Raw genomic sequence first — 27,024 nt, 5'->3', positions numbered from 1 at the left:
ATGGCGGCCTCCACTGATTCCAAACCAGACCACAAACTTAACTCACTTCTGTACCATGCCTTGAGGAATCAAAAAACCAAGGAAGTGATCCAGCTCTGCCAGAAAGCTCTGGATGGCCCATTGCACATAACGAGTATACACAAGGACACTGTTCTTCATCTAGCCTGCTACTCCAAACAACGTGATCTTGCCCTTCTATTGGTTAGATTGTTGCCCAACAATCTTAACCAGCGCCTGACCAAAGTTAAAAACGATGTCGGAAACACGATACTCCATGAAGTAGCCACCAGCAACGAGATGACGGAGGTGGCCATGCTAATGTTGGAAAAAGAACGCAAGTTGTTAAGTACTCCTAACATCCTGGGAGAGATGCCACTCTTTCGAGCAGCCCGATTCGGAAAAATTCATATGTTCAAGCTTCTGGCGGACGAAGTTGATAAAGACGGTGATGAGGAGCGTCGTAAACAGCAGTTCCAAAGTAGAGATAAGACAAGTATTCTTCATATTGCTATTATTACTGAGCATTTTGGTGAGTTAGTCTTTTTTCTTTTTTTCAAAGTCTTCTTCTCTTTCACTCTAGTAATATTTTCTACACATATGCTACATGTCTTTTTCCATATATGTTTGCTTATTTTGCAAAAAAAATTTGAGATAATTTCTGGGTTAATTTCCATACTTAACCCTCTTTATTTTTTTTGAAAAAAAAAAAATGGGAAACAGAGTTGGCAATGTTGATTGTGAAGAGGTACCCATATTTGATTGGCATGAAAGATGGTAACAACATGACAGCTCTTCAACATCTTGCAACTAATCCATCGGCATTTCGAAGTGGAAGCAAACTTGGACTCTTCAAGGGACTCATCTATAATTGTATGGTTCATCTAATTCCCTTCTCATCAATTTATATGCCATTTACTCAATCATATCATCTATAGTATGAGTCTCACCTTTTGGAAAGGGATTTCATTACATTTATATACATTTATAACAGCCTAGAAATCATGCAAACAAGGTGTTTCAGGTATTCCAATCAAGAAAAAGACCATGGAAGGAGAAGATCTAAGGACCAAAAGCTCCGGTATGTACATTTCCTTTAGAAATGTTAATTTAATTGTTCTAATATCAAGTACAAAGTGGTATATATCCTAGCAACTAGTAGCTTGAAGTGAACAACAGTTTAATTTGATGATCCTATTTATGAATTTTGTTTTGGGCATAAGGCAGATAACTCCATGTCATTGATTAGCTGAAAAAGTTGAACACCTTTTCCTTTTGATTCGATCAATGATCATGTGTAAAACAACTACTTACATTTATTTGTTTATTCATTTGTTTGAAAAGTTAAATGGCATTTGAAATTGCCCATTTGGGAAGAACTTGGAATTGAAAAGCACAGACATGCTTCAGCTTGGAAACTTGCCCAGGAGTTGATTAAAAATGATACTTCATGGGAGGTTACTGAACTTGCAGCACTTAATCAAGGTAAGCCTAATCAAGAGAAAAGCGATGGCTCGTCTGGGTCGTTGCTAAAAAGAGGAAGAGAAGGGCTCTGTATTGCCTCCCAACACCTAGAGGAAAAGAAAGGACAATGCTGCAAAGAGGAAAAACCAAAACTACCTTGACAGGGGTCAAGAGTGATGAAACTCCATTATTTCTGGCAACAAGTTGGAAAATTACAGAACTTGTGAAAGAAATACTAAAGAAATATCCTCAGGCAGTTGAGAATGTTAACAAAAAAGGAAGGAACATACTACATGTAGCCATTCAATACCGCCAAATGAAGATTTTTGATATGGTCACAAAGAATGATATGCTAGCAAGGAGGCTAGCACGAGCCACAGACGCGAAAGGGAACTCCTTAATGCATATGGTGGCCAAAAAAAGAAAAGGACTTGTGCACGAAACTTCCCAAGGCCCTGCACTCGAATTGCAAAAGCAGATGATCCTTTTTGAGGTGCACTTTCACCATTCCATTTGTAAAATTTGCAGCTCACTCTTGCCTAAACCATAACCATAATGCCATGAAAGCCTCAACCCATTGGTTTAGAAACTCAAGGGTCTGTTTGGTAACATTTTTTTTTTTTGAAACAGTTTCTGAGAAATTTTCGATAATAAACTTTAATATGAAAAAACAGTTTTCTTGCTGCCTTATCCTGCGTGAAGATACTATATATACACTTATGTAGAATACAAAAGTTTTTACGGCATTCTTCATATTTTAATTGTTTCTTGAAACATTCTATAAAAAACACCTCAATTTTATCCTAGAAAACAACTATTTTCAGGAAAAAAAAAATTGAAAAAACTCATGTTCTCAATTTTACAAGTTAGAAAACTGTTAAGAATAGTTTCCAAACAGAGCGAACACTTCAGATACCATTCATACAACATGGAAATGTTGTTAGGGTCCATGATCCAGTGGCTTGAGATGTACCCATGTTTTGATTTATTATGATCAATGATTTAGACTACTATACCAAAAAATATTGAAGATGTTTGAATTTGACCGTAGGTATTAACACTGCTCTTAATGTTGTGCAGAAAGTGGAGAAATTAGTTAAATCCGATTTCTTCAGGCTCTTCAACCATAAGAACCAGACTGCTCAACAGTTATTTGATAAAAACTATTCTAAACTTCATGAGGATTCCAAAAAATGGCTAGAGGAAACCTCTAAAAATTGCACTATTGTGGCTGTTCTTATCGCCACTGTCGCCTTTACTGCAGCCTACACTGTACCTGGAGGTAATCAAAGCAGTGGTATGCCAGTCCTTCTCTCCGATCCCTTCTTTGTGGTTTTCACCTTGGCTGATGTAACCTCCCTTACTTTCGCTTTGACATCGGTAGTTTCGTTTCTCTCAATCCTCACATCACCTTTTCGATTACAAGAATTCAAGCACTCTCTTCCTAGTAAACTGATGCTGGCTTTTACATTTTTAATCCTTTCTGTAACAATGATGATGGTGACATTTGCTGCAACAGTCATCCTTATGATCCATAATAAGGAAAGTTGGACAAAAATTGCTCTATACTCAGTTGCATTCCTTCCAGTCCTCGTTTTTGCTCTCTCATATTCAAATCTTTATGCACACCTGGTGAAAGCTTGTTCAAACCTGTTCCAAATTATACAGAAGATTTTTCCCAGGTGGAAGGGTAATCGTCCACATCGCAATGAAGCCCGATGCATGAGTTCCTCCAACCCTCCTGATCAATCTCACGTCAGATCCAGTTTCAGGCGCCCTTCTACACGTCAAATTACTGAAGTTTGAAAGGGGGAAAAACCTTATAGGAACTCCTTACGGTCAAAAGAGGCAACAATCAAATAAGTGATTTAATTTGTTTTCCAACTACTGTTAAGAACTGCTATATCTACATATGTTTAATTTACCTTGTTCTGAGAGTGAATTATGTGTTGTCATTGCTGTATGGTTTTAAATTTTATGAAATTAATAAGAGATGACTAAAGAATAAAATTATTCCTTGTTTCTGCTTTCATTTGACAAACTATTTACTTGATAATTAAAGCCTGATGATGATAGCAGTTTTGATGCAAGTGAGAGAAACAGAAGATGCCACCATTGAAATCCTGATGGATGGCTTCCATTGTTTGTTCAGGAGATGAGGAAGAACTTCATGGATATGGTGTTTTATTGATGAGAATGCTTAATTTTCAACCAGCTTTAATAGAACTTCATTTTACCAGGAAAAAAGAAAGAAAATCACCATGTTAAGTTTCGGAGAGGGAGCTCAAATTAGAAGGACACTAACAAATGGGAGAACACTGATATCTGGCCGAGAGAGGACCAAACAAAGAAGAGAAAAAATCAATGCAGAAAATATAAAGTATTGCTTTAAGTATTTTCTTTTTTCTACCTTAGGTTGATATTGGATATAGAAAAATAATTTTATTTATTATTGTCACTTCTCTCTTTCTACTTTCATTGTACACATTTCACTTAGATAAGAGAAAATGTGATAAGAGTAGGGATTTTGTTCAAAGTCTTTATATATGTTGGCAATTTCATTTCAAAATTAAACTTCATAACTGATTCCCTTCTGTGTCTTGTTGCCTGTTTCAGTATTCTCTCCATAAAGATGATGAATGCGATTTCATATTCTTGAGGTTGCATGAAAATTGATTTTATCACCTTTGAAGTACTCCTAAAAATTATATGATTTGAAAATGAAAAGTTTCTAAAATATTTTTTGGAAGTAAGTTTCTACTGTTAAGCTGGAAGAATTTTTGAAAATTTTATAATAAATTATTTCTATGCAATTTTTATGAAAGAATTTGATGGTTATTGAAAACTTTATTTAAATAGAAAATTACTTTGGAAAGTCAAAATTTGTAAAAATTTTATATTGACTCTCTCAAGGTTTATATTCCTCAATTCTCTCAAGCAGTTAAAATTTAGAATTGTGGTTGATGAAGGGAGATCGATTGTGTCTTTGGAGAGGTTCAAGGTGTTAACCAAACCACACACATGAGAAGAAATAAATTAAAAATATACAAGAGATTTTTAATATGCTTAAGCTATCAATGTGGTCCTTATAGCCATGGAACACATCGATACTCATGAGTCCATTTATCGAATGAAAGAAAAATGTTGCAATGATGAAGGCTCTCCCTCTTCTCTCCATTATCCTCATCACACTCTAATTTTTCCCTCTAAATCAAAATCCTAGATCCTAAAAGGGTTAAAAATATATATATATATATATATATATATATAATATGGGTGAACTTGTTATTCAATAAATAACTAAAAATTTCCGAGGGGTGTTGCCCCCTTAAACCTCTATGAGCTAACTAGGCAACTCAATCTCCACAAACTCATCATCCGGCATCTCTTGCATAATGCAACAAAACTAATTTAGGCTTTACAATCCAACATGAAGAGTGCACAATTACTTGCTTAGAAGGAGTTTGAGATGTGTTCACTACCATACAAGTCTGTGAGACTTGTGACTTCACTAGAGTAAAAAGATAGTTCAAATTAAGGGTAAGTCCAAGAACTACCAAAGATACAAAGATTGCATTGAAAGTTTGGTTGTTTGGTGGCTTTATACTTGTGGGTTTTTTTTTGTTTGACAGTTGCCATGTAAATATGTTATTCAAAATTTGTGTGAGGCTTCATTACAATATTGAATTGATATCATATACTAAAAAGTGGGACTAAAAAAAATGTTATGTATACACTTTAGATCTTATGCTTTATGCCTAAGTTCAATCACATTTGTTTATATCTACATCTCATTGCTTTATATTTTGATTCTATTTGTTTGTATTTGGTCTTATTTCTTTATACATTGGTCTCATTTATTTGTACACTCATCCTATTATATAGATTTTACTATATAATTTCAATGACCCAAATCGTGTCTTTGGTAGGTACCAAATTGGTACCCTAGAATTTTTCTTTATGTAATTGTATTATGTTCACTTAAATAAATATCAAAATCATATCTAAAGTAGAATTATCGTCTCAACAAATAAATATAGAGTAGCTAGGAGAAGAATTTAATGCAACAAAATGATTTGATAAAGCAACAAAAACTAGATAAATTGATAACAACAAAATTAAAACTAAAATACATGAAGGAAATTGACTACATATCCCTTAGGTCTAAGGAAAAAGAACAAAAACTAGGTGCCCAATGACTTGCACTTGAATTTGATTCTACCTCCTCAACAAACACACCAAAGTTTTCACCTAAAAAGCATTAAAATCTTTAAGGTGAATATAAAGCCCAACAAATAGTCATGATACACAAGTGCTACGACAGTTAATCCAAGGTAAAAATAGTACTAATATTTATAATAATTTTGATGTAAAAAATTAGCACAATATGATAATAATAGAATTTTAAAAAATGTAAAAGATATATGTAAAACATGTAGTCATAGGTTTGGACACATGTGTCAAACCATCAACTATATAAAAGTCGACTATCTATGGTAGTCCCTCGTCAAAATGGTCGACGAGGTCTCACTATCATTGATCATAATACCAAGGAGTTCATCTCCTAGGCATGCTATTAGAGGCACAATAAAGTGCACTCTGCTATTTTGAGCTATATCACCTAACCCAAGTCAAAACTTATAGCCCCACCTTATTGCCTCCTCCTTGCTATATAAGTCATGTAGATTTCAAAACAAAACTACATGAAATAGTTCATGGATGTATGTGTTATCATGTCTATCATATATTAATCCCCAATAGCTAATAATTTATGTAAATTACAATAGGACATGTATTCATCATCTATAAATATATGTAAGGACTTAAATAATTATTTGTAAACAAAGTAATATTTATTTTTATAAATGTAGTATAAATTATATGCATTTGACCAAATAAAAATTAAGCAAGTAATATATAATATATACAAGAGATAATTCTTTTAGAAAAATTTAATAAAATTATGTGTATGATAATTTCTCACGTAAAATCTTTGTAGTTACAATCATATTACAATTCACAATATGGCGCTTCCCCAAACTCTAGGTTCTCTCCTAAGAAAAGAAAGTTTAAATAAATATAGAGATTTAAGAATTCTATAAAATCTGAGACTAAAATCCTAAGGCTTTGTTAACCTAGTTTGACCAATTTGGACAACAACCTAAACTAAAATATATGAACTTTCCAAAAATAACAATATAGGCAAACGAAGTCCAACTTGAGTGAAACTTGAGCCAGGGAGATCATTGACAAATCTAGCCATCCAAAAAATTAATAACTAAGTTAGATGGTTACTAAAAGATCATCAACTAAGCCTCAACCTAAATTAGTTAGATTTATCCAAAACATGATGAAACACTGTTCACTTTTTCAATTTTTCTCACAAACCAAACAAATTCTAAAAATTATGTATCCAAATCAACCCTATGATGAGTCTAAAAATTTTTTAAAAATAATTTATAAACCCATAATGAACATAAATAATGGTAAAATTCCCAAAATCCAAAACTTTCTTATCACATAGTATTGAAAATCAATTGACATCTATTAAATTCTTTTCCTAGCTATGCAAAATAAAAATAATATAAAAATAAAATAAAATCTAATTAGATATAAAATTAACTAAGGATCAAGATCCTTAGCCAAAATTTCCCATCATTCCAAGAAACACCAAGTGATTCAAATCTACCTTAATTAGCTAAAGTCCCCTATTTTTCAACAATCTATTTGGAATTTTCATGTAAACCCTATCATTGTCCAAATGTAACAAAACTTAGATGATTGGACTCATTATCAACTCTACTATTTTTTTAAAATAATTTGGATTTTTAGTATACTTTTGAAAAACCCCTGAATTTAAAGAGCCCAAGTTGGTCAAAATACCAAACACAAGATACTCCTCCTTCAAGAGAATTTTCTTCTTTCCATAGAGTAATCTCCATCAACCTAATTCAAATCTTTTTTATTAAATATGAATGAGCTTCAATTTTGGGTCTTCCAATATTGCAATAACTTGGGGATCACCTGTTGTAGGTTGAAAAAGCAAAACCAAAATCCCCTTGAATAACAACACCTAGGAATTCATTCTAATATAGTTCCCAACAATTATATATAAATTTAGACTTGAAATCCAATATTTTTTTAAACATCCAAACAGCTTATAACCTAAGGAAAGTTAAGGTTATAGTCGTTCTATTGTACTTTCATTTCAAGTAATGAGAATACTTAGAACTAGGTACATGTATTTGGACATTAAAAATTATTTCTATATTAACATTTTCCTTGTAACCAAATGATTCATAAAGCAAGGGAAAATAGTTAAAAATCATAAAATTTCATCAGATGCGATATCTTAATCCTCTAACAACACTTTCCCAATCAATTTAAGAGTAAGAAGATGAAATTAAATTATAAATGAAGATTGAATTATAAATAAAGATTAAATTTGATTTTTAAAGAAATGGAAAAGATTTTTGTACCATAAGATAAATAGAGAAAAGTTTCCTCTTAACTCTTAAAGACTTGTAACCTTTGTTCTTCTTACATACCGTTTTGAAGCCTCACCATCACAATGAAGAAGAAAAGAAGAGGAGAAGAAAACTTGAGGAAGAAGATAAAAAATGATGGATTTTCTCTTCCATTTAGCTTTATGTACTTTTGAAGCATTTGTGAATTTACTGTTATGTCTTCCTTGTATTCATGGAATGATGCAATAACAACAATCATGCTCCTAAAATCAATATATTCCTCTAAGTATGCTAAGTATTCCCTAAATTTGCTTACTTTATGTTATTAACTAATCTCATTAATTTCCTATGTGATTATTTATAATTACTTAAATTCAGGTTAGATCTTTAATCTTTTAGAGTTATGAATTTATGATTTAACGAGAATTCAATCCGTTATAAAAATTGAACAAGTTCACTCAAATTGTATTCATTAAATTAAATATCTTGGGTTGTAAAAATCTGATACAATACTCACCTTACATATTAATTTTTCTTGAAAATATGTTTTTAATGTTTACTTTCTTATTTCACTAGGTTCTGTTAATGAAATTGATTATGTCATCACGTATAATTACATTTTCTTTAATTATTCTATTTTTTAAAGCAATTTAAATTTGTTACTAGCTATAATTTTTCCTTATTATTTATTAATCCTCAATGGTAAATTGATGATGCTGATATATTAAATTTTGTTTACTTCCTCAATTATTTTAAATTTATTAGAGAATTTTAATTATTCTATCCATACATTTTTTTTAATTGCATTTTAATAAAAAAATAATAAAAATCTCATATGAGATGTTACAAATAACCTTATTAATTAATATTCAGTGGAGTCCACATATTATGAAATTAGGTAGAAAAAATGAGATAATAATAAATATAGCTGTTTTCCTCTCTTTGATACTAGAAAATGATAAAAATAACATCTAATTTGGTCTCATTCTTTTATTTCTTATCTCATTTATTTGTATATACTCAATTTCATTCAATTATACCTTGATCTCATTGATTTGTATCATCACCCAATGGGTTAGATTACACCATATACTTTTAATATATCCCTGATCGTCTCTTCGATGAGTGCTGAAAAAGTATCCTAGAATTTTCCTAAAACTAATATTAGGAGTCCATAACATTTTTGTTTTAGTTTATGTTACCTATTTCTCCCATTTGTCATTCTCCAAGTGCTTTTTTTGGTTCATTTCATGGTTAAAAATGTTGTCTCATTTCTTTTGGTGGTTATGAAAGTACTGCCCTTTAGTCCAAGGCTTAGTATGGGAAATCATGACCAGCCCGTTGGTTATTACAATTGGGCTAGCTAGACCAAGGTTGCTGGTGTCCATTAACTATTACCTCCATACCCCAGTGGTATTCCTTAATCATATTAGGGTTATGGTCTGTTAAATCATGAATATATGTTTTGTTCAACGAATCAAAGCAAAGCAGAAGCCAGCACTTCTGTATTCTTACATCACATTGACATTATTAATTCACTCTCAGAACATGGTAAAATAAACATACATGTAGTTCTTTATACATATAGTAGTTGGAATTCGAAAAGGAGAAAACAATATTTGAAATGAGCTCCAGATTCTGATGCGGAATTATTACTTCAAATGAAGCTTCACCTTTCAAACTTCAACATTGGTAGTTTGAGATGTAGAAGGGCGCCTGGAACAGGATGCCCTAGATTGAGGAGGGTCGGAGTAAATTGTGGATAGGGATTCATTAGGAGGAAGGCTACTACTGCTTCCACATGGATCCGGAACAATCTTCTTCATGAACTTCCAAAAGTGTCTGCAAGCTTTCACAAGTTGTACATAAAGAGGAGAATAGGTGACTGCAAAAATGATAACTGGCAAGAATGCAACTGAGTATAGTGCAATTTGTGTCCAGTTTTCCTTATTATGGATTGTAAGGATGATTGTTGCTCCGAACGCCACCATCATCATTGTCACAGAGAGGATCAAAAATGTAAAACCCATCATCAGCTTTTGAATAAGAGAGTGCTTGAAGTCTTCTAATCGGAAAGGAGATGTGAGGATTGAGAGAAATGTGACTACTGATGTCAAAGCCAAAGTAAGGGAGATTATATCGGCCAAGGTGAAAACCACGAAGAATGGCTGAGAGAGGAGGACGGGTATACCAGTGCTTTGATTACCTCCAGGTACAGTGTAGGCTGCAGCAAATGCGACAGTAGCTATCAGAACACCCACAATGGAGCAATTTTCAGAGGTGCGTTTTGTCCATTCTTTGGATTCCTCATGAAGTTTAGAATAGTTATCAACTAATAATTCCTCAGCAGTCTGGTTCTTACGGTTGAAGAGCCTAACGAAATCGGATTTTACTAATCCCTTCACTTTCTGCACACACAATCAATTTAAGAGTATTGTTGATATATAGCTCCTTGCTGAGCTCATAGAGGTAGAGCTCCCAGTTGAGCTTGTCGCAGTCAAGTTGTCTGATCGGCTCATGGGGGTTTAAAGGGGTAGCGTCATTGGATAATTTTCTTTTTTTATTGAATCGTAAGTTTGTCCTTATTGTATTTAACCCCTTTATGATTTAGGGTTTCAAGAAAAGGAAAAAAACCGAGTGCAGCCGCAATTGTGAAGAGAAGAAGAAACTTCACTATTGTAACTTTACATCTTTTAATTAGTGAATTCTTGAGTTTTGGTGTGCTTGTAGACATAGGAATTATATTGATCACCAAACCACATTAAAGTCTTTACATCTTTTTATTTCTTGTGTGTGATTGGGTTAACAATAACAAGATGATCTAAGCAAGAGTATATATGAAAATTTAGAAATGGGAGAGTGAAAATGCACCTCAAAAAGGAGCAACTGCTCTTGCAGTTCGAATGCAGGACCTTGGGACGTTTTCTCTTCAAGGCCTTTTCTGTTCTTGGCAACCATATGCAGCATGGAGTTCCCTTTAGTGTCTGTGGCTCGCAATAGCCTCCGCGTTAGCATTTCATCCTCCATCACCTTCTTAAAAATCTTCATTTGGCGGTATTGGATGGCTACATGTAATATGTTCCTTCCTTTTTCATTAATATGCTCGGCTGCCTGTGGATAGCTTTTCAGTATTTTTTCCACCATATCTGGAATTTTCCACATTGTTGCCAAAAATAATGGAGTTTCATCTCTCTTGACCCCTGCAGTGGGAGTTTTGATGTTTTTTTTTTGCAGCATTCTCTAGTCTTTTCCTCGAACTGTTGGGAGGATGAGTCTTCGATTTCCTCTGGATAAGGCTTACCTCGATTAAGTAATCCAATTTCAGTAACCTCCCATGAAGTATCATGTTTAATTAACTTCTCAGCAAGTTCCCAAGCTGAAACATGTTTGATCTTTTCATCCCTAACTTCCTTCCAAATGGGCAATTCCCAACGCCATTTAGCTTTTCATACAAAAAAACCAAGACAAAAATATGTTTAGCATTTTTTGCTTGGGACAAAAATACTTGCTATAATATTGGTTTTAGGTTAAACTTTCATGCTGAGGACAATCAAAAGAGGACTCCTTGATGAGCATGCTACCCTATATGTGCCCAGTCCATGTACATACCGCATCTTTGATCCCCTTCCGTGATCTTTGTCTTGCTTGGGACACCTGAAACAGTTATTTATGTGATTTCTATACATATATCTCACAAAAAAAAATAGCATTAATTTCCTTCTAAATGGATAAAAGAATAGATCAATAAATGGAATATAAATTGATGAAGAGGGAATTAGATGAATTATACAATGGTAGATGAGTCCCTTGAGGAATCCAAGTTTGCTTCTGCTTTGAAACACGGTTGGATTACTTGCGAGATGCTGAAGAGCCGTCATCTTATTACCATCTTTTGCTCCAATCAAATCTGGATATCTCTCTGTGATCATCATTGCCACTGTTTCCCATTTTTTTGAAAAATTGTAAGGGTTCTAGTATGAAAATTGACTCGGAAATTATAGCATATATATACATATATAGAAAGAGATTAATAGAGTGAAAGAGTGAAGGAGGACAAGAAGGCCTTGGAAAAAATGAGCAGAGGAACTCACCAAAGTGCTCAGTAATGACAGCAATATGAAGAATAGACGTTCCATCTTTACTCTGGAGCTGTTCTTTACTAACCTCCTGATTGTCTTTATCAACTTCGTGCGCCAGAAGCTTGAACATTTTAATTTTCCCAAACCGGAAAAGAGGCGTCTCTCCGAGGATGTTACGCTTAGTTAGCAACTTGCGTTGTTTCGCTATCATTACCGTGGCCACCTGGGTCATGCTGTTGCTGGTGGCTGCTTCGTGGAGTACAGTGTTTCCGACGTCGTTTTTAAGCTTGGTGAGGCGCAGGTTGGGATTATTGGGCAACAGTTGAACTAATTCCTCTGCAAGATGAGGCTGCTTGGAGTAACAGGCCAGATGAAGAACAGTGTCTTTGTGTATACTTGTTACGTGTAATGGACCATCGGAAGTACTTTCTTGCCTACAGAGTTCGATCACGACGTCCTTATCATTTTCCATCAAGGCATGGAACAGGCGTGCGTTGAGTTCACGTTCTTTTTCGGAGTCGGTGACGGCCGCCATGGGAGCGTGTTTGAATAGGAAGATGGGAATGCCTTTCTGCTCAACAATGGATGCTTATATAAATGTTTAGTCTTTAAATTGATATTTATTGTGGTTTGAATTGGCCTTCAAGGAGCCAAAATTCTCCTTTCAATATTCAATAAAGCTTTTAGGTTAATTTTATTAGAAACATGAAATTATTTTATATTTACTAAAACTTTTACAATAATAATTAGATTATTTTTAAGAAGTGTTCTTGAAATCAAATCTTAAAAACGATTTTTGAAAATAATTTTTGAAAATAATTTTTGAAAATCATTATATGATGTTTTGCAGAACAAATATTTGTTTGAAACAGGTAATATTCTTTTTAAAAATAATTTTTATATATGATACTTTATTTTTAATTATTATCTATAATTGTATAATTATTTTTTAAAGTAGTTATAAAAAAACAATAAAAAACAATTAAAAAATATTTTTGAAAATAACATGTGTTTTATTTGTAAGATGATAAAATTATTTCATATTTTCTGATTTCTAATTACCAAAAAGTTTTCCTATTTTTCTCCAAAGAATCAAAAACTATTTTAAAAAACAATTATCAAACATAATCTAATATTATCATTCGAAAATTATGATTTTATCTTCAAAAATAAAAATAAATAAAACTATTTCAAACCAGGGTTTAGTTATTACAAGAGGGTAAAATGCACTGTGTGCTTCAACTATAAGTGAAAAAATACAAGGATACAATATGCTTAGTCTTGAATTGCTTGATTGCTCAAATAAAGTAACAAAATTTGTTATACATCCTACAATAAAAAAAAATTACAAATTAGAAATTAATTTTCTCCTATTACAATATTTGATATACCATATCCTTTATTTATGTGTGTACCATATTTGTGAAACCTTCACAACCCTAAAAAATGTATTATTTATATAATAATGAAAAATAGTCGTATTAAATTTTAACCCCTTTTCTTTTCTAATTTCAATGTGCATAAGATAGCTAGTAGTTAAATTATTAGCTAAAATCCTTCTTTTTTTTTTTTTTTTCATGAATGTGGTGAACATTTTGACATTGACATGCCAATTCTTTGCTTGCTTACAAAGTTAACAAAGTTCAACCTTGTATTTCAAGAATTATTATATTCCTATAGTATTCAACTTTCATAAACTTGTATGTCAAGATTCATATTGAACTTTTAATACATGAGCATGCATTTGTAAAGTTTGTGATCGAAAGAAAAAAGAGAGTAAGAAGATTTTGGTTAATGAATTAAAAAATGTACGCATTTACTCATTGTAGATATTGAAAATGATATTGATAAAAGTTTCGATTACACTTGAATGGATTCTTTTTTTTTTTTTTAAGTCAGTCAACGTTTCAATTTTAAAAATATGTGTATTGGGATAAGATTAAAAATATTTTGATTAATGGTGTCTTCCTTTTTAGATTAATTTATAATAAAACTAAGCTAATAGTCAAAATATAAAGTTTCATACCAATAATAGTTATACTTCATATGTTTTGATGATTTTCTACTTTTTATAAATTTGTGCATCAAAATTTATGTTGCACTTTAAAAATGTGGGTATTGACTTCAAAAATATGCATGTTGGTTGAATAATTCCTTGCTTACTTCACAAGGTTAACAAAGTTTATACTTGTCTTCCTTTTTTGGTTAGTTGAGAAAATTAAAGTAAATCACAAGAGAACAAGGTTGCATAGTCAAGAAGTTGTACTTCAAGAATAATTATATTCTTATACCCTATGTTTTTATAAACTTGCAAATAAATGCATGTTCAACTTTTAATCAATTCGGGTTAAATATACAATAAAAAAATTACTCGAATTTCAAAATTAAAAGATATATTTAGTTTTAATGAAGATATTAAAATATTGGTCAAAATTTAGATCAAATGAAAGAATAGCATCTTTCTAATAATAAAAAAATTATACTTAATAAACTCGATCAATCATTAATTTATATTTTTTTATTTTTAATATATAAATTGTACTCTTCTCTAATTTGCATCACCAAATCCCTAGTTTTGACATAATTATGCCTTAAATTATATGCTTAGGAGATCGAGTTCATAAGTAGCTTTGAGTCTCTAGTTTTACACATTATCATACTCTTAAATTATATGTTTAGGAGGTAATGGGGCTAAGTGAATGTGAATTTTTTTTAATAAAAAGATTCAAATAAGATATATTTACTTCCATGGATATTGAAAACATGTGTGCATTGTTAGGGCTAGGGCTTCTTTGATTGCATGATAAGATTAACAAAGCAAAATGCTATTAGAATTTCATGAAAAAGATAGGTTCTCCATGTTTGTAGTTCAAGCTTTATTATATTCCTTTAATCTTCTACTTTTATGAACTTGTATATCAAGATTCATGTTCAACTTTTAAGCCATTTAGATTAGACTTGATGCATTTCATTCTTCATTAACTTGAATTTTAACTTACATTAAATAGTAGTTCAATGGGATATAATGATATCGGTTTTGACATGTGCTCTATTTTTAGTCAGATTTTCTCATTGAGTGAACCATAAATTTTTTTTTTTCATCTCGTGAGTTTACTCTATTTCTCATTCCACACAAAGACTCACATGATTATTGTTCCTTATATATTAAAATTATATTTGGTTTCTGAAAAGTACTAAAGAGAGAAAAAAAAAGTTAAAGAAAATGATTTGTTAATATTTGGTTTTATTATAAATATATGAAATGAGTTTTTTTTTTTTTTTAAGTGAAATGAGTTTGAAGAAATATATGATATTAGTTTTTTTTTTCTTTTGAAAGAGTCAAGGTATAGAATTTCAATATTTCTTTTCTTTTATGTGTGTTTTTCGAGGGTAGGAAATATTTTGATGGAAACCACCTCTAGAAACATTCTCGTCTTTCCAAGCTTGCATTCTTCTTAGTTAATTTGTGAAGTTTTAAACGTATAAATTATAAATGGAGAAGATTAATTTGCTTATAGCTAAACAATCTATGACTAGTTTGGCACTTTGAATTACAAAAATTTCTTGCGAATTTGAGTGATTTAGGTTTATGTCTCTCTGAATCAAAAGTCTAATTGGCACTTCATCGTTGTATGATTTGAAAATTCATTGTGATGATATTGTGACACAAATAAACTTTTCTTTTCCATTTCGCTTCCATGTAAGACCTATTATCTTATAATCGGAAAGAACCAATTTTAATGTTAAACCATATTAACTATGACTGTATGCATTACTAGGTCTATTATAGCTCTAATCCTAGACCAAACTAATTATGGTTACCCTAAAATTTTGCTACAATGATTTAATTTGTAACACATATACCTCTCTTTCTCATTTCATTTCAAACCGAAAACATCTACTCTATATAATTTGAAAGAATGATCTTTGTGTCGGACCTGTAAGCATTTTTTCGGTTATAGCTATAACCCTAAATTACATGTATATATATCAAGGTAGGATTTGATAAATTACAATTAGGATTAGATAACTAGTTAAGCACATAATAAAAATTGCTAAAAATCAAAATATCTAAAATTTTCAAAGAAAAAAAAGTTTTAATCATTTTATGATAAAAAAAAAATTATAAATGTAAGTTTCAATAATCTTAGTCATTGAAAAATAAAATAGGGAGAAGAAAATGTCAAATAATTTTTAAAGGAATTTTTCGCAAAAAGATTTGAAATAAAAATTTATGTATCATAAATTTTATTTTAAAAAAATTTAAAATTTTAATAATTTTTTGTATTAGAAATGTAGGTCACACAAAAAGGTTTAATTAAGGAGATTTGAATTATTTCAAATTATTTTAAATAAGAATTTAGGATAATTTTAGTAGAAATTTAATTAAATACGAGTTTGCTATAAAATATTAAATGATTTTTTTTTAATTTAAATTAATTTTCTTATCATGGGATAAATTAGTATTTTTTTTTCATTTTTCATTTTTTTATTACAGGATTGAGTTGGACTGGGCTGAGCTGCAGATCGGGCCTAGCTGCTGCCCCAAATTTCGAAGAGGTTTGGGCTGGGCTTTGTGCCAACAGGTTTACGAATTTTAAATTATTTTACAAGAAATAATTCAAAATGTGAAATGTAAATTTGGGGGTTTGGTCTTGTTTTTAAAAAGAGTTTTTATTTTTTAATTTAAAAATAATTTTTAAAAACAAGTTTTAGAAAACATGGCTAAACGGAACTATATTTTCTTTTTGTTTTTAAAAATAAGTAAAAACAATCTCTATTTATTTTTTAAAAATTATTTTCAAAAAACAATCGTTAAAGAGTATTAAAAATTTTGAAAAATAGAAAACTAATTTTAAATCACACTAACAAACAAGTTATTGGTTTTTAAAAATATCAGTTTGGTGTAAAAATATAAAAAGATTATATCTAGAAAAAAATATAATATTTTTATTTTATTTTTTAATAACTTTTTAAAAAATAATAATAAATCGAGCGAAAATGGTGGTGCTCCGAGCAATTTTAAGTTGCAACAATTGAAGCACCGTGAAGAGAATCGGACTTGGCATGATTCTGTGACTCGGGTACACATGCACCTGTGAATCACAGTGTTGTTACTCCACTAAGTATATAAATTCCGGCAGGGGCGACGGCGCGATGAGGCTGGGGGAGTTTTGAATATTCCACGGAAGTAGCGGATATATTTTTCTGTGGGAGTTCGAAGGCAATGGCGGAGCAGCAGATGGATTTCAGAGCTGAACGATCGCCGGAAAGAGGAACTTCTGCTGCGATACGTAGGGTTCCGATAGGCATTATTGGCGGCAACGAGAACTCCTTTCGACCTATTGCTTTGGCTGTTGGGCCTTATCACCATGGAAATGAGAACCTGAGGCGGACGGAAGCGTGTAAGGCGAGAGCTGATTGAGAAATCGCCTGAAGTGAAGAAATTTGAACCTGAGGTGAGAGGGTAGTGTCCTTTTAACAAGGTGATTATCTCTCTTTTTTCCTGGTAAAATGAAGTTCTATTAAAGCTGGTTGAAAATTAAGCATTCTCATCAATAAGACACCATATCCAAGAAGGTTCTTCCTTATCTTCTGAACAAACAATGGAAGCCATCCATCAGGATTTCAATGGTGACATCTTCTGTTTCTCTCACTTGCATCAAAACTGCTATCATCATCAGGCATTAATTATCAAGTGAATAGTATCCCAAATGAAGGCAGAAACATGGAATAATTTTATTCTTAAGTCATCTCTTATTAATTTCATGAAATTTAAAACCATACAGCATTGACAACACATAATTCACTCTCAGAACAAGGTAAATTGAACATACATAGATATAGCAGTTCTTAACAGTAGTTGGAAAACAAATGAAATCACTCCTTTGATTGATGTCTCTTTCGCCCATAAGGAGTTCCTATGAGGTTTTTCCACCTTTCAAACTTCAGTAATTTGAGGTGTAGAAGGGCGCCTGGAACTGGATCTGTGAGATTCATCAGGATGGTTGGAGGAACTCATGCATCGGGATTCATTACGATGCGGACGATTACCCTTACACGTAGCACAAATGTTCTGTATAATTTGCAACAGGTGCGAACGCTTCACCAGATATGCATAAAGACTTGAATATGAGAGAGAAAAAACGAGGACTGGAAAGAATGCAACCGAGTATAGAGCAATTTTTGTCCAACTTTCCTTCTCATGGATCATGAGGATGATGGTTGCAGCAAATGCCACCATCATCATTGTTACAGAAAGGATTAAAAATGTAAAAGCCAGCATCAGTTTCTGAGGAAGAGAGTACTTGAAGTCTTGTAATCGAAATGGTGATGTGAGGATTGAGAGAAACGAAACTACCGATGTCAAAGCGAAAGTAAGGGAGATTACATCACCCAAGGTGAAAACCACGAAGAAGGGTTTGGAGAGAAGGACTGGAATACCACTGCTTTCTTGATTACCTCCAGGTACAGTGTAGGCTGCAGCAAAGGCGACAGTGGCGATAAGAACAGCCACGATAGTGCAATTTTTAGAGGTTTCCTCTAGCCATTTTTTGGAATCCTCATGAAGTTTAGAATAGTTCTCAGCAAATAACTCTTCAGCAGTCTGGTCCCTATGGTTGAAGAGCCTGAAGAAATCGGATTTAACTAAGTTCTTCACTTTCTGCACAAACATTAAGAGCAGTGTTAATACCTACAGTCAAATTCAAACGTCTTCAGTATTTTTTGGTATAGTAGTCTAAATCATTGATCATAATAAATCAAAACATGGGTACATCTCAAGCCACTGGATCATGGACCCTAACAACATTTCCATGTTGTATGAATGGTATTTATGGGTTCGGTCTGTTTGGAAGCTATTCTAAATAGTTTTCTAACTAAAATTTCTCAACAACCGTTTAAAAAAAAAATGTTACCAAACAGGCCCTCTGAGTTTCTAAACCAATGAGTTGAGGCTTTAGTAACATTATGGTTATGGTTTATGCAAGTGTGTGCTGCAAATTTTATAAATGGAACAGTGAAAATGCACCTCAAAAAGGAGCAACTGATCTTGCAAGTCGAGTGCGGGGCCTTGGGAACTTTCCATGATAAGACCTTTCCTATTTTCGGCAACCGTATGCAGTAAGGAGTTCCCTTGCGCGTCTGTGGCTCGCAACAGCCTCCTTGCTAGCATATCATTCTTTGTAACCATATCAAAAATCTTCATTTGGCGGTATTGAATGGCTACATGTAATATGTTCCTTCCGTTTTTGTTAACATGCTCAACTGCCTGAGGATATTTCTCTAGTATTTCTTTCACAAGCTCTGTAATACTCCAAGTTGTTGCCAAAAATAATGGAGTTTCATTAGTCTTGATCCCTGTCATGGAAGTTTTAGTTTTTTCCTCGTTGCAGCATTGTCCTTTATTTTCCTCTAGGTGTTGGGAGGCAATACAGAGCCCTTCTCTTCCTCTTTCTAGCAACGACCCAGACGAGCCATCGCTTTTCTCTTGATTAGGCTTACCTTGATTAAGTGCTGCAGTTTCAGTAACCTCCCATGAAGTATCGTTTTTAATTAACTCCTGGGCAAGTTCCCAGGCATAAGCATGTCTCTGCTTTTCACGTCCAAGTTCTTCCCAAATGGGCAATTTCAAATACCATTTAACTTTTCAAAAAATAAAATAAAAATGAATAAACAAATAATTATCATTAATAAAATCAAAAGAAAAAGGTGTTCAACTTTTTCAGCTAGTCAATGACATGGAGTTATCTGCCTTATGCCCAAAACAAAATTCATACATAGGATCGTCAAATTAAACTGTTGTTTCAGTTTAAGCTACTAGCTAGTTGCTAGAATATATACCACTTCGTACTTGATATTAGAACAATTAAATTAACATTTCTAAAGGAAATGTACATACCGGAGCTTTTGGTCCTTAGATCTTTTCCTTCCATGGTCTTTTTCTTGATTGGAATACCTGAAACACCTTGTTTGCATGATTTCTAGGCTGTTATAAATGTATATAAATGTAATGAAATCCCTTTCCAAAAGGCGAGACTCATACTATAGATGATATGATTGAGTAAATGGCATATAAATTGATGAGAAGGGAATTAGATGAATCATACAATTATAGATGAGTCCCTTGAAGAGTCCATGTTTGCATCCGCTTCGAAATGCCAATGGATTAGTTGCAAGATGTTGAAGAGTTGTCATGTTGTTACCATCTTTCATGCCAATTAAATATGGGTACCTCCTCACAATCAACATTGCCAACTCTGTTTCCCAATTATTATTTTTTTTCAAAAAAATTAAAGAGGGATGAAGTATGGAAATTAATCTAGAAATTATCTTTGTTTTTTTTTTTTTGCAAAATAAGCAAACATGCATATATAGAAAAAGACATGTAGAATATGTGCAGAAAATATTGCTAGAGTGAAAGAGAAGAAGGCTTTGAAAAAAAAAAAAAAGAGGTTAGTGGAACTCACCAAAATGTTCAGTAATAATAGCAATATGAAGAATAGATGTCTTATCTTTACTTTGGAAATGCTCTTTACCACGCTCCTGATCATGATCTTTATCAACTTCGTCCACTAGAAGATTGAACATACGAATTTTCCCGTACCGGACTGCTCGAAAGAGCGGCGTCTCTCCCAAGCTATTACGAGCACTTAGCAACATGGGTTCTTTTTTCAACATTTCCACGGCCACATCCGCCATCCGGTTGGATGTGGCTACTTCGTGGAGTATCGTGTTTCCAACATCGTTTTTAACTTCAGTCAGGGGCTGGTTAAGATTGTTGGGCAACAATCTAACCAATTCAAGGGCAAGATCACGTTGTTTGGAGTAGCAGGCTAGATGAAGAACAGTGTCCTTGTGTATACTCGTTTTGTGCAATGAACCATCCGGATCTTCCCGGCAGAGGTGGATCACTTCTTTGGCGTTTTGATTTTGCAAGGCATGGTACAGAAGTTGGTTAAGTTCGTGGTCTAGTTTGGAACCACTGGAGGCCGACATGGGAGAATGTTTGGAGACCAAGACGAGTAGTAGGCTTATATATATATTGATTGAATGTTTGGAACCAAAATGGTTGATTTTTTCAATTTTTTTTTTTTTTTTTTGTGGGTGGGTGGGGGGAGTGGTACATATATGATACTTTTGTTCTTGATACCCTCAACAAAGTTTAAATGTTATTTTCCTATGATACTTTTATTCATGATAAGGTTACTTTTGTTCTTGATACCCTCAACAAAGTTTAAATGTTATTTTCCTATGATACTTTTGTTCTTGATAAGGTTAACAAGGGGGGGGGGGGGGGGGAGTGGTACATATATGATACTTTTGTTCTTGATACCCTCAACAAAGTTTAAATGTTATTTTCCTATGATACTTTTATTCATGATAAGGTTACTTTTGTTCTTGATACCCTCAACAAAGTTTAAATGTTATTTTCCTATGATACTTTTGTTCTTGATAAGGTTAACAAAGTTTTGTATCTTTTCCATTTTACATATGATTAAAGTAGCATTCCCGTTAAGTTGTACTTCAAGAATTATTATATTCCAACGACTTTTTCTTTTATTAAACTCTTCTATCAAAGAATAAATTTAATTAACAGATCTTTCTTCTCGGTATCTTTTATTAGTGGTACATATATGATACTTTTGTTCTTGATACCCTCAACAAAGTTTAAATGTTATTTTCCTATGATACTTTTGTTCTTGATAAGGTTAACAAAGTTTAAATGTTGTATGTTTTCCATTTTACATATGATTAAAGTAACATTTCCATTAAGTTGTACTTCAAGAATTATTATATTTCAATGACTTTTTCTTTTATTAAACTCTTCTATCAAAGAATAAATTTAATTAATGATTGTTTCCAAAAGTTGAAAGCTCATCATCAAAGAATAAATTTGTATTCCCGGCATGGCACATTTTTCTTAAAGAATTATTAATAGTTGAAGAATAAATTTAATTGCTTGCCATAGAAATTATACTTTAAGAATTATTATATTCTTATAACAGTCTTTTATGAACATGTAAATCAACATTCATGTTGAATGGTCAATTTAGATAAAAGCAGCCAACAAGGAAATTTCAAATGAAATATTTAAAAATATTGAGGAGAATTTAGAGCTAGCAGGCATAAATTAACCTTTTCCCATGGTATGGGATAATATCTAGACTTGAGAAAATTCATATATTAAAGCTTATGGGGGACAAAGTTTACAAAGATGGTGATCAAGAGCATTGTAAAGACCAGTTCCAAAGTAAAGATAAGACATTTATTCTTTATATTGCTATTGTTAGAGTTTGGTGATCCGAATTTTATTTAGTTTGATCCAAAAAGCTCGTGATGCAATATATATAGTGAAACTATAATTATGAGAATTTTTATATATAATGTATAGTTTTAAGGTTATGATGATTATATTTCTGCTATAGCCGTTCGTAACTCTCCCATCTTGTACTAATCTTTTAATATAGTGAATTTTTTTCTCCTTTGCCTATGGTTTTTCTCATTTAGAATCTTCCATGTAAATTTATGTGTTCTTATTCAGTTTTTTTTTTTTTTAAATTGTCTATTCTAGTTATTTTATAACTACTATTATTACTTAGCATTTTGCAACATGACAACTCGTCAACATCTTGCAACTAATCCATCGGCATTTAGCAGAAGCAAATTAAACCCAGATTCTTCAAGGGACTCATCTATCATTGTATAATTGGTTTTTTCTATTCAACCAAAAAATAAACACCACCGTATACTAAAGATCGAATAATTGAGTAAATGGCATATGAATTGATCGGAAGGGAATTAGATGAATGAAAGTCCCTTTTTGTTTTGTATCCTTTATATGCATCAAATACTTGAATTCATATTAACTAATTTCTAAGTACTTTCAAAGGCATTTGATGTTGATGTTGATATCTTCACTTGTACTCTTTTTTCAAGGGCCCTTCTGAACGAAACAATTGATTTACAGTGTTCATAGGATTGATGAGAGGTCCAAGAGACTGGAAATTTGCGTACCCAGGATCCCTACATATTCATATACCAAGATTCATTCAATTTTCAGCTCTGAGCAATCAAAACTTGGCCAGCCCTAATGCATCCAACTGATTGTTCAGGTGCCTCAACTCACCCACAACTCAACAACTGATTATTCTTCTTAGCTAATTTGTGAAGTTTTAAAGGTATAAATTATAAATTGAGAAGATTAATTTGCTTGTAGCTATACAATCTATGACTGGTTTGGCACTTCGAATTATAAAAATTTCTTGAGAATCTTAGTGGCTTATGTCACTTTGAATCGAAGCCTAATTAGCACTTGATCATCCTATGATTCGAAAGTTCATTATGATGATATTGTGACGCAAATAAACTTTTCATTTCTTTCGTTCCAATGCGAGATTGTCGTGATAAAATCACAAATTTTCTTTGAAATTCAACTTTTAATGAAAGTAATAAACAAAATGTTATTCTGATCATTCAATAGCATGAAAACAAACTAAATTTTGGACCAATAATTTTTATAGGCAATTTTAGAAAAACCTTACATATAAAGGGGCAACATTTAAAACAAAATTTGAATTAATTAAATATTAACATATTTTTATTATTTTAAAAGGTTTGCATATTTTGTTATTGATAAGCTCAAATCATCGTAATATTATTAGTAAATGTTGTAAAAAATAAAAATTAATTAATTTGCCTAGTTAAGCACATAATATAAATTGCTAACTATCAAAATATCTAAAATTTTCAATAAAAAGGTTTTAAACATTTTATGAAATTTGATTTAATAAAATTAATTATAAATATAAGTTTCAATAATCTTAGTGATTGAAAAATAAAATAGTAAGAATAAAATGTCAACTAAATTTTTAAAGGAATTTTTCACAAAATAAAATGAAATAAAAAATGATTTATCATAAATTTGATTTTAAAAAATTTTAATAACTTTTTTGTATTCGAAAGGTAGGTCACACAAAAAAGTTTCATTAAAGAGATTTGAATTATTTTAAATAAGAATTTAGGATAATTTTAATAGAAATTTAATTAAATGTGAGTTTACTAGAAAATATTAAACAAATTTTTTAATTTAAAGTTTTTTTCTTCACATGGGATAAATCACTATGGCTCTCTTTGATTATTGTTCTTGAAAACAATTTTGAAAAACAATTTTTGAAAATGTTCTTTGATATTTTGGAGAATAAAAGTCTGTTTGAGAATTTTGAAATATTTTTAACCTATTTTTAATATTTTTAAATATATTTTAAAAATAATTTTTATATTTAACATTTTATTTTAAATTATTTTACATATTTTTATAATTTATTTTATAATAGTTCTCAAAAAACAAATGAAAACAACTAAAAATAATTAAAAAATGTAATCTGAATATATCTTATATTTTATTTCTATTTTTAGAAAAAAAATAATAATAACAATTTTTCAATTTCCAAACTGTTTTCTTGTCTTTTTTTTCTTTTAGAGAATAAAAAAATTGTTCTTGAAACCGGTTGCCAAAAAAACCATATGTTTTTTTATGTGTTCGTGATTAGCTATTGCAGCGATTGAGTTGGACTGGGCTGAGCTGCAGATCGGACCTAGCGGTGGCCTGAAATTGGCTGGGCTTTGTGCCAACAGGCTAAAGCTTGACACCTGTAGGCTCAAAATATCAGTCCAAGCCTGGCCTGAGAAGGTTTTAGATGCACAGACATTTGGATGGGCTAAGAATCGAGCTCGGGCTAAGCTTTGGCCCGAAATTGTCAAGCAGACTCAATTGGGCTTTGGGCCAATAGGCCCATATTATAGCCTTAAGTCTCAACTCAGCCTGCGAGAGATATACTTATTTTCAGTAATATTAATGTAGAAGTTTGTTTTCATCATATAAAAATAATTGTAAACTATGAATCATTTAAATACTTATATCATGAAGAGTAGTACCAGAATAGTTGCATACATTTAACTAAAAAAATATATGAAATATTAATTATTTTTAAATAATTATTTAAAATTTGTATTTTATAAATTTGAGTTCATATTTTATAATTTTTTTTCATATCAATTGTTTGAAAACACACTTTTTACTCTAATACAATTTTTTTTTTTAAATAATAGTGTTTAAAGAATATGACAAGTTTTAAGAGTGTTAAAATAAAATTTTTCAAACTTAAGTTTTGTACTTTGCAAAAAATAGCAGAATTTTTTCTTAAATATAATTAAAAAAAAATCATATTATCCAAATTTTCAAATATAAAAAATCCAAATATTAAGAAGAAAACAACTTAAAGGATTCTATAATTTTTATTTTAGAAGAAATTTTGAAATTTAAAAATACTTCAATTGTTATTCAATTTTCTACTTATATTCTCCATATGTTACTAAAATTTCAACAAACAAATAGAGAAGAAATGGCAACATTTGAACAAAAACAAAAACGGAAACAGTCAAATTTGTGTTGTATGGAATCAATAAAAAGACAATTGTATGATTTGTAATTTATTGAAGGTTATTGATTTAGTTGGATGGTCAGAAATTAATTAAAGAGTTGTTTGGAAATAATTTCAAGAATATTTCTTAAAGAATAATTTTTAATAATGATTTTTATATATAATTATAAAAAAACAAATTTTAAGGTAATTTTAAAAAATATTTATATTTTTTAAAATAAAAATTATTTAAAAACTTAAGTGTGTTTTTTAGTGTTTTTAAAAAATATTTATAATCTAAAAATTACAAAATTTTAAAAGTACTTTTAAAAAGAATTGAAAATGGATTTCAGAGTGAAAGATCGTCGGAAAGAGGAACTTCTGATACGTAGGGTTCCGATAGGCATTATTGGCGGCAACGAGAATTCCTTGCGACCTATTGTTTTGGCTGTTGGGCCTTATCACCATGGAAATGAGAACCTGAGGCGGATGGAAGCGTGTAAGGCGGAGCTGATTGAGAAATAGCCTGAATTGAAGAAATTTGAACCTGAAGTGAGAGAGCTTCTTTCCCAAATACGTTGCTTCTATCCGCCTGATGTTAGAGCCAGAGGTCAGATAGATTTTGAGGCAATGATCTATAGAGATGTGTTTTTTGTTGTATTTGTGGTATATCTTTGTGAAAAAAAAAGTTTAGGATCATTTCGTCCATTTTTCTTCATATATCTTTTCGACCAAATATGAGTTTCATACTAAAATATATATATATATATATATATATATATATATATATATATATAAAAGAAAAAATAAAATTAGGAGTAGAGATAAATGCGCTAAAAGAAACTAAGTAAATAATTTCAAGATCTTAATTTTGGGTGTAGTGACAAAGTATGTGGTAGCTTTTCACCACTGTTGTTTTGTTACTGCTGCTATGGACATTTTATATTGGTGTTCTTGTTTTACTATGTTTTCCACATGCACTTTTATATGGTTTTACTTAGAAACAAATAACCTGTTCAACCCATAGTATTGAATTTCCTGATGATTGCTTCATTGTGTTTGACTGATTATTACCTAAAAACAACATATTTTAAATAATAATTCTTATAAATTTCATATTTTTTTTAATAGTAATTATGTCTAATATGCCCAAGTAATACATGATTGTCCTTGCAAGACATATTAATGATTTTTATGAAGTTTTTGAGATATTTCAAGATAATTTTTGAATTGAGTGACAAAAGAGAAATGGAATTGAAGAGGGCAAGATTTGAAGCTGGTTTGGAAGTAGTTGAGGTGGATTCAAAAGGAAGAAATTGAAGAAATAATAAAAGAAAACTTAAAAATCAAATATTTCCATTTCGCATGACTATACAAAATGGACCAGGAGGTGGAATTATATTGTAGGCTAAAGGAAAATTGTCAAGTTAAGTATATTTTAATCATATAAACATGTTTTAAAACCATGATGTTCATTGAACTCAGCATGATATGATGGTTATGATGCACTTAGAGTTATTTTTGTCTTGTGGTTGATTAATTGACCTAGTACCCTAATATCATATTTATCACTTTAAATTTTTTATTTAAAAATTA

At 31.2% G+C, this 27,024-nt stretch overlaps 3 protein-coding genes across 5 annotated transcripts; 1 reads left to right on the top strand and 2 right to left on the bottom strand.

The window, feature by feature from the left end:
• On the top strand, positions 1–3,474 carry LOC117934060. The gene is made up of 4 exons (XM_034855658.1): positions 1–529; positions 721–870; positions 1,022–1,078; positions 2,542–3,474. Exons 1-4 carry the CDS (start codon positions 1–3, stop codon positions 2,559–2,561), a joined length of 756 nt encoding a protein of 251 aa, XP_034711549.1. The 3' UTR covers positions 2,562–3,474.
• A 5,931-nt stretch (positions 3,475–9,405) lies between these two features.
• LOC117934128 (ankyrin repeat-containing protein ITN1-like) lies at positions 9,406–12,515 on the bottom strand. Of its 3 annotated transcripts, XM_034855761.1 has the most exons (5): positions 12,020–12,515; positions 11,719–11,865; positions 11,538–11,582; positions 10,800–11,370; positions 9,406–10,336 (listed from the first exon to the last, which is right to left on the bottom strand). In XM_034855761.1, the coding sequence occupies exons 1-4, from the start codon at positions 12,477–12,479 to the stop codon at positions 11,054–11,056; spliced, it is 969 nt and encodes a 322-aa protein (XP_034711652.1). In that variant the 5' UTR covers positions 12,480–12,515; the 3' UTR covers positions 9,406–10,336; positions 10,800–11,053. The 3 variants fall into 3 exon arrangements, with proteins under 3 accessions (XP_034711652.1, XP_034711650.1, XP_034711651.1); XM_034855759.1 differs by having other exon boundaries at positions 10,800–11,582; XM_034855760.1 differs by lacking the exons at positions 11,719–11,865; positions 12,020–12,515 and having other exon boundaries at positions 11,538–11,711.
• A 5,312-nt stretch (positions 12,516–17,827) lies between these two features.
• LOC117933369 lies at positions 17,828–21,004 on the bottom strand. The gene is made up of 5 exons (XM_034854731.1): positions 20,476–21,004; positions 20,116–20,265; positions 19,908–19,964; positions 19,038–19,651; positions 17,828–18,671 (listed from the first exon to the last, which is right to left on the bottom strand). Exons 1-5 carry the CDS (start codon positions 21,002–21,004, stop codon positions 17,949–17,951), a joined length of 2,073 nt encoding a protein of 690 aa, XP_034710622.1. The 3' UTR covers positions 17,828–17,948.
• Positions 21,005–27,024: the final 6,020 nt, after the last annotated feature.

Source organism: Vitis riparia, chromosome 16 (assembly GCF_004353265.1).
Source record: "Vitis riparia cultivar Riparia Gloire de Montpellier isolate 1030 chromosome 16, EGFV_Vit.rip_1.0, whole genome shotgun sequence".
Taxonomy (NCBI): domain Eukaryota; kingdom Viridiplantae; phylum Streptophyta; class Magnoliopsida; order Vitales; family Vitaceae; genus Vitis; species Vitis riparia.
This window is presented reverse-complemented; position numbering and strand designations above follow the sequence as displayed.

Excerpts from the sequence above, each read along its gene's own strand:
- LOC117934060 (XM_034855658.1), top strand. The coding sequence starts at position 1 with ATGGCGGCCTCCACTGATTCCAAACCAGACCACAAACTTAACTCACTT. Across the intron at positions 530-720 it reads TATTATTACTGAGCATTTTG|AGTTGGCAATGTTGATTGTG; the intron begins GTGAGTTAGTCT and ends AATGGGAAACAG. Across the intron at positions 1,079-2,541 it reads TCTAAGGACCAAAAGCTCCG|AAAGTGGAGAAATTAGTTAA; the intron begins GTATGTACATTT and ends AATGTTGTGCAG.
- LOC117934128 (XM_034855759.1), bottom strand. The coding sequence starts at position 11,165 with ATGCTGCAAAAAAAAAACATCAAAACTCCCACTGCAGGGGTCAAGAGA. Across the intron at positions 10,337-10,799 it reads AGCAGTTGCTCCTTTTTGAG|AAAGTGAAGGGATTAGTAAA; the intron begins GTGCATTTTCAC and ends TTGTGTGTGCAG.
- LOC117933369 (XM_034854731.1), bottom strand. The coding sequence starts at position 21,004 with ATGTCGGCCTCCAGTGGTTCCAAACTAGACCACGAACTTAACCAACTT. Across the intron at positions 19,965-20,115 it reads CAAGGGACTCATCTATAATT|GTATTCCAATCAAGAAAAAG; the intron begins GTATGATTCATC and ends AAGGTGTTTCAG. Across the intron at positions 18,672-19,037 it reads ATCAGTTGCTCCTTTTTGAG|AAAGTGAAGAACTTAGTTAA; the intron begins GTGCATTTTCAC and ends ATGTTTGTGCAG.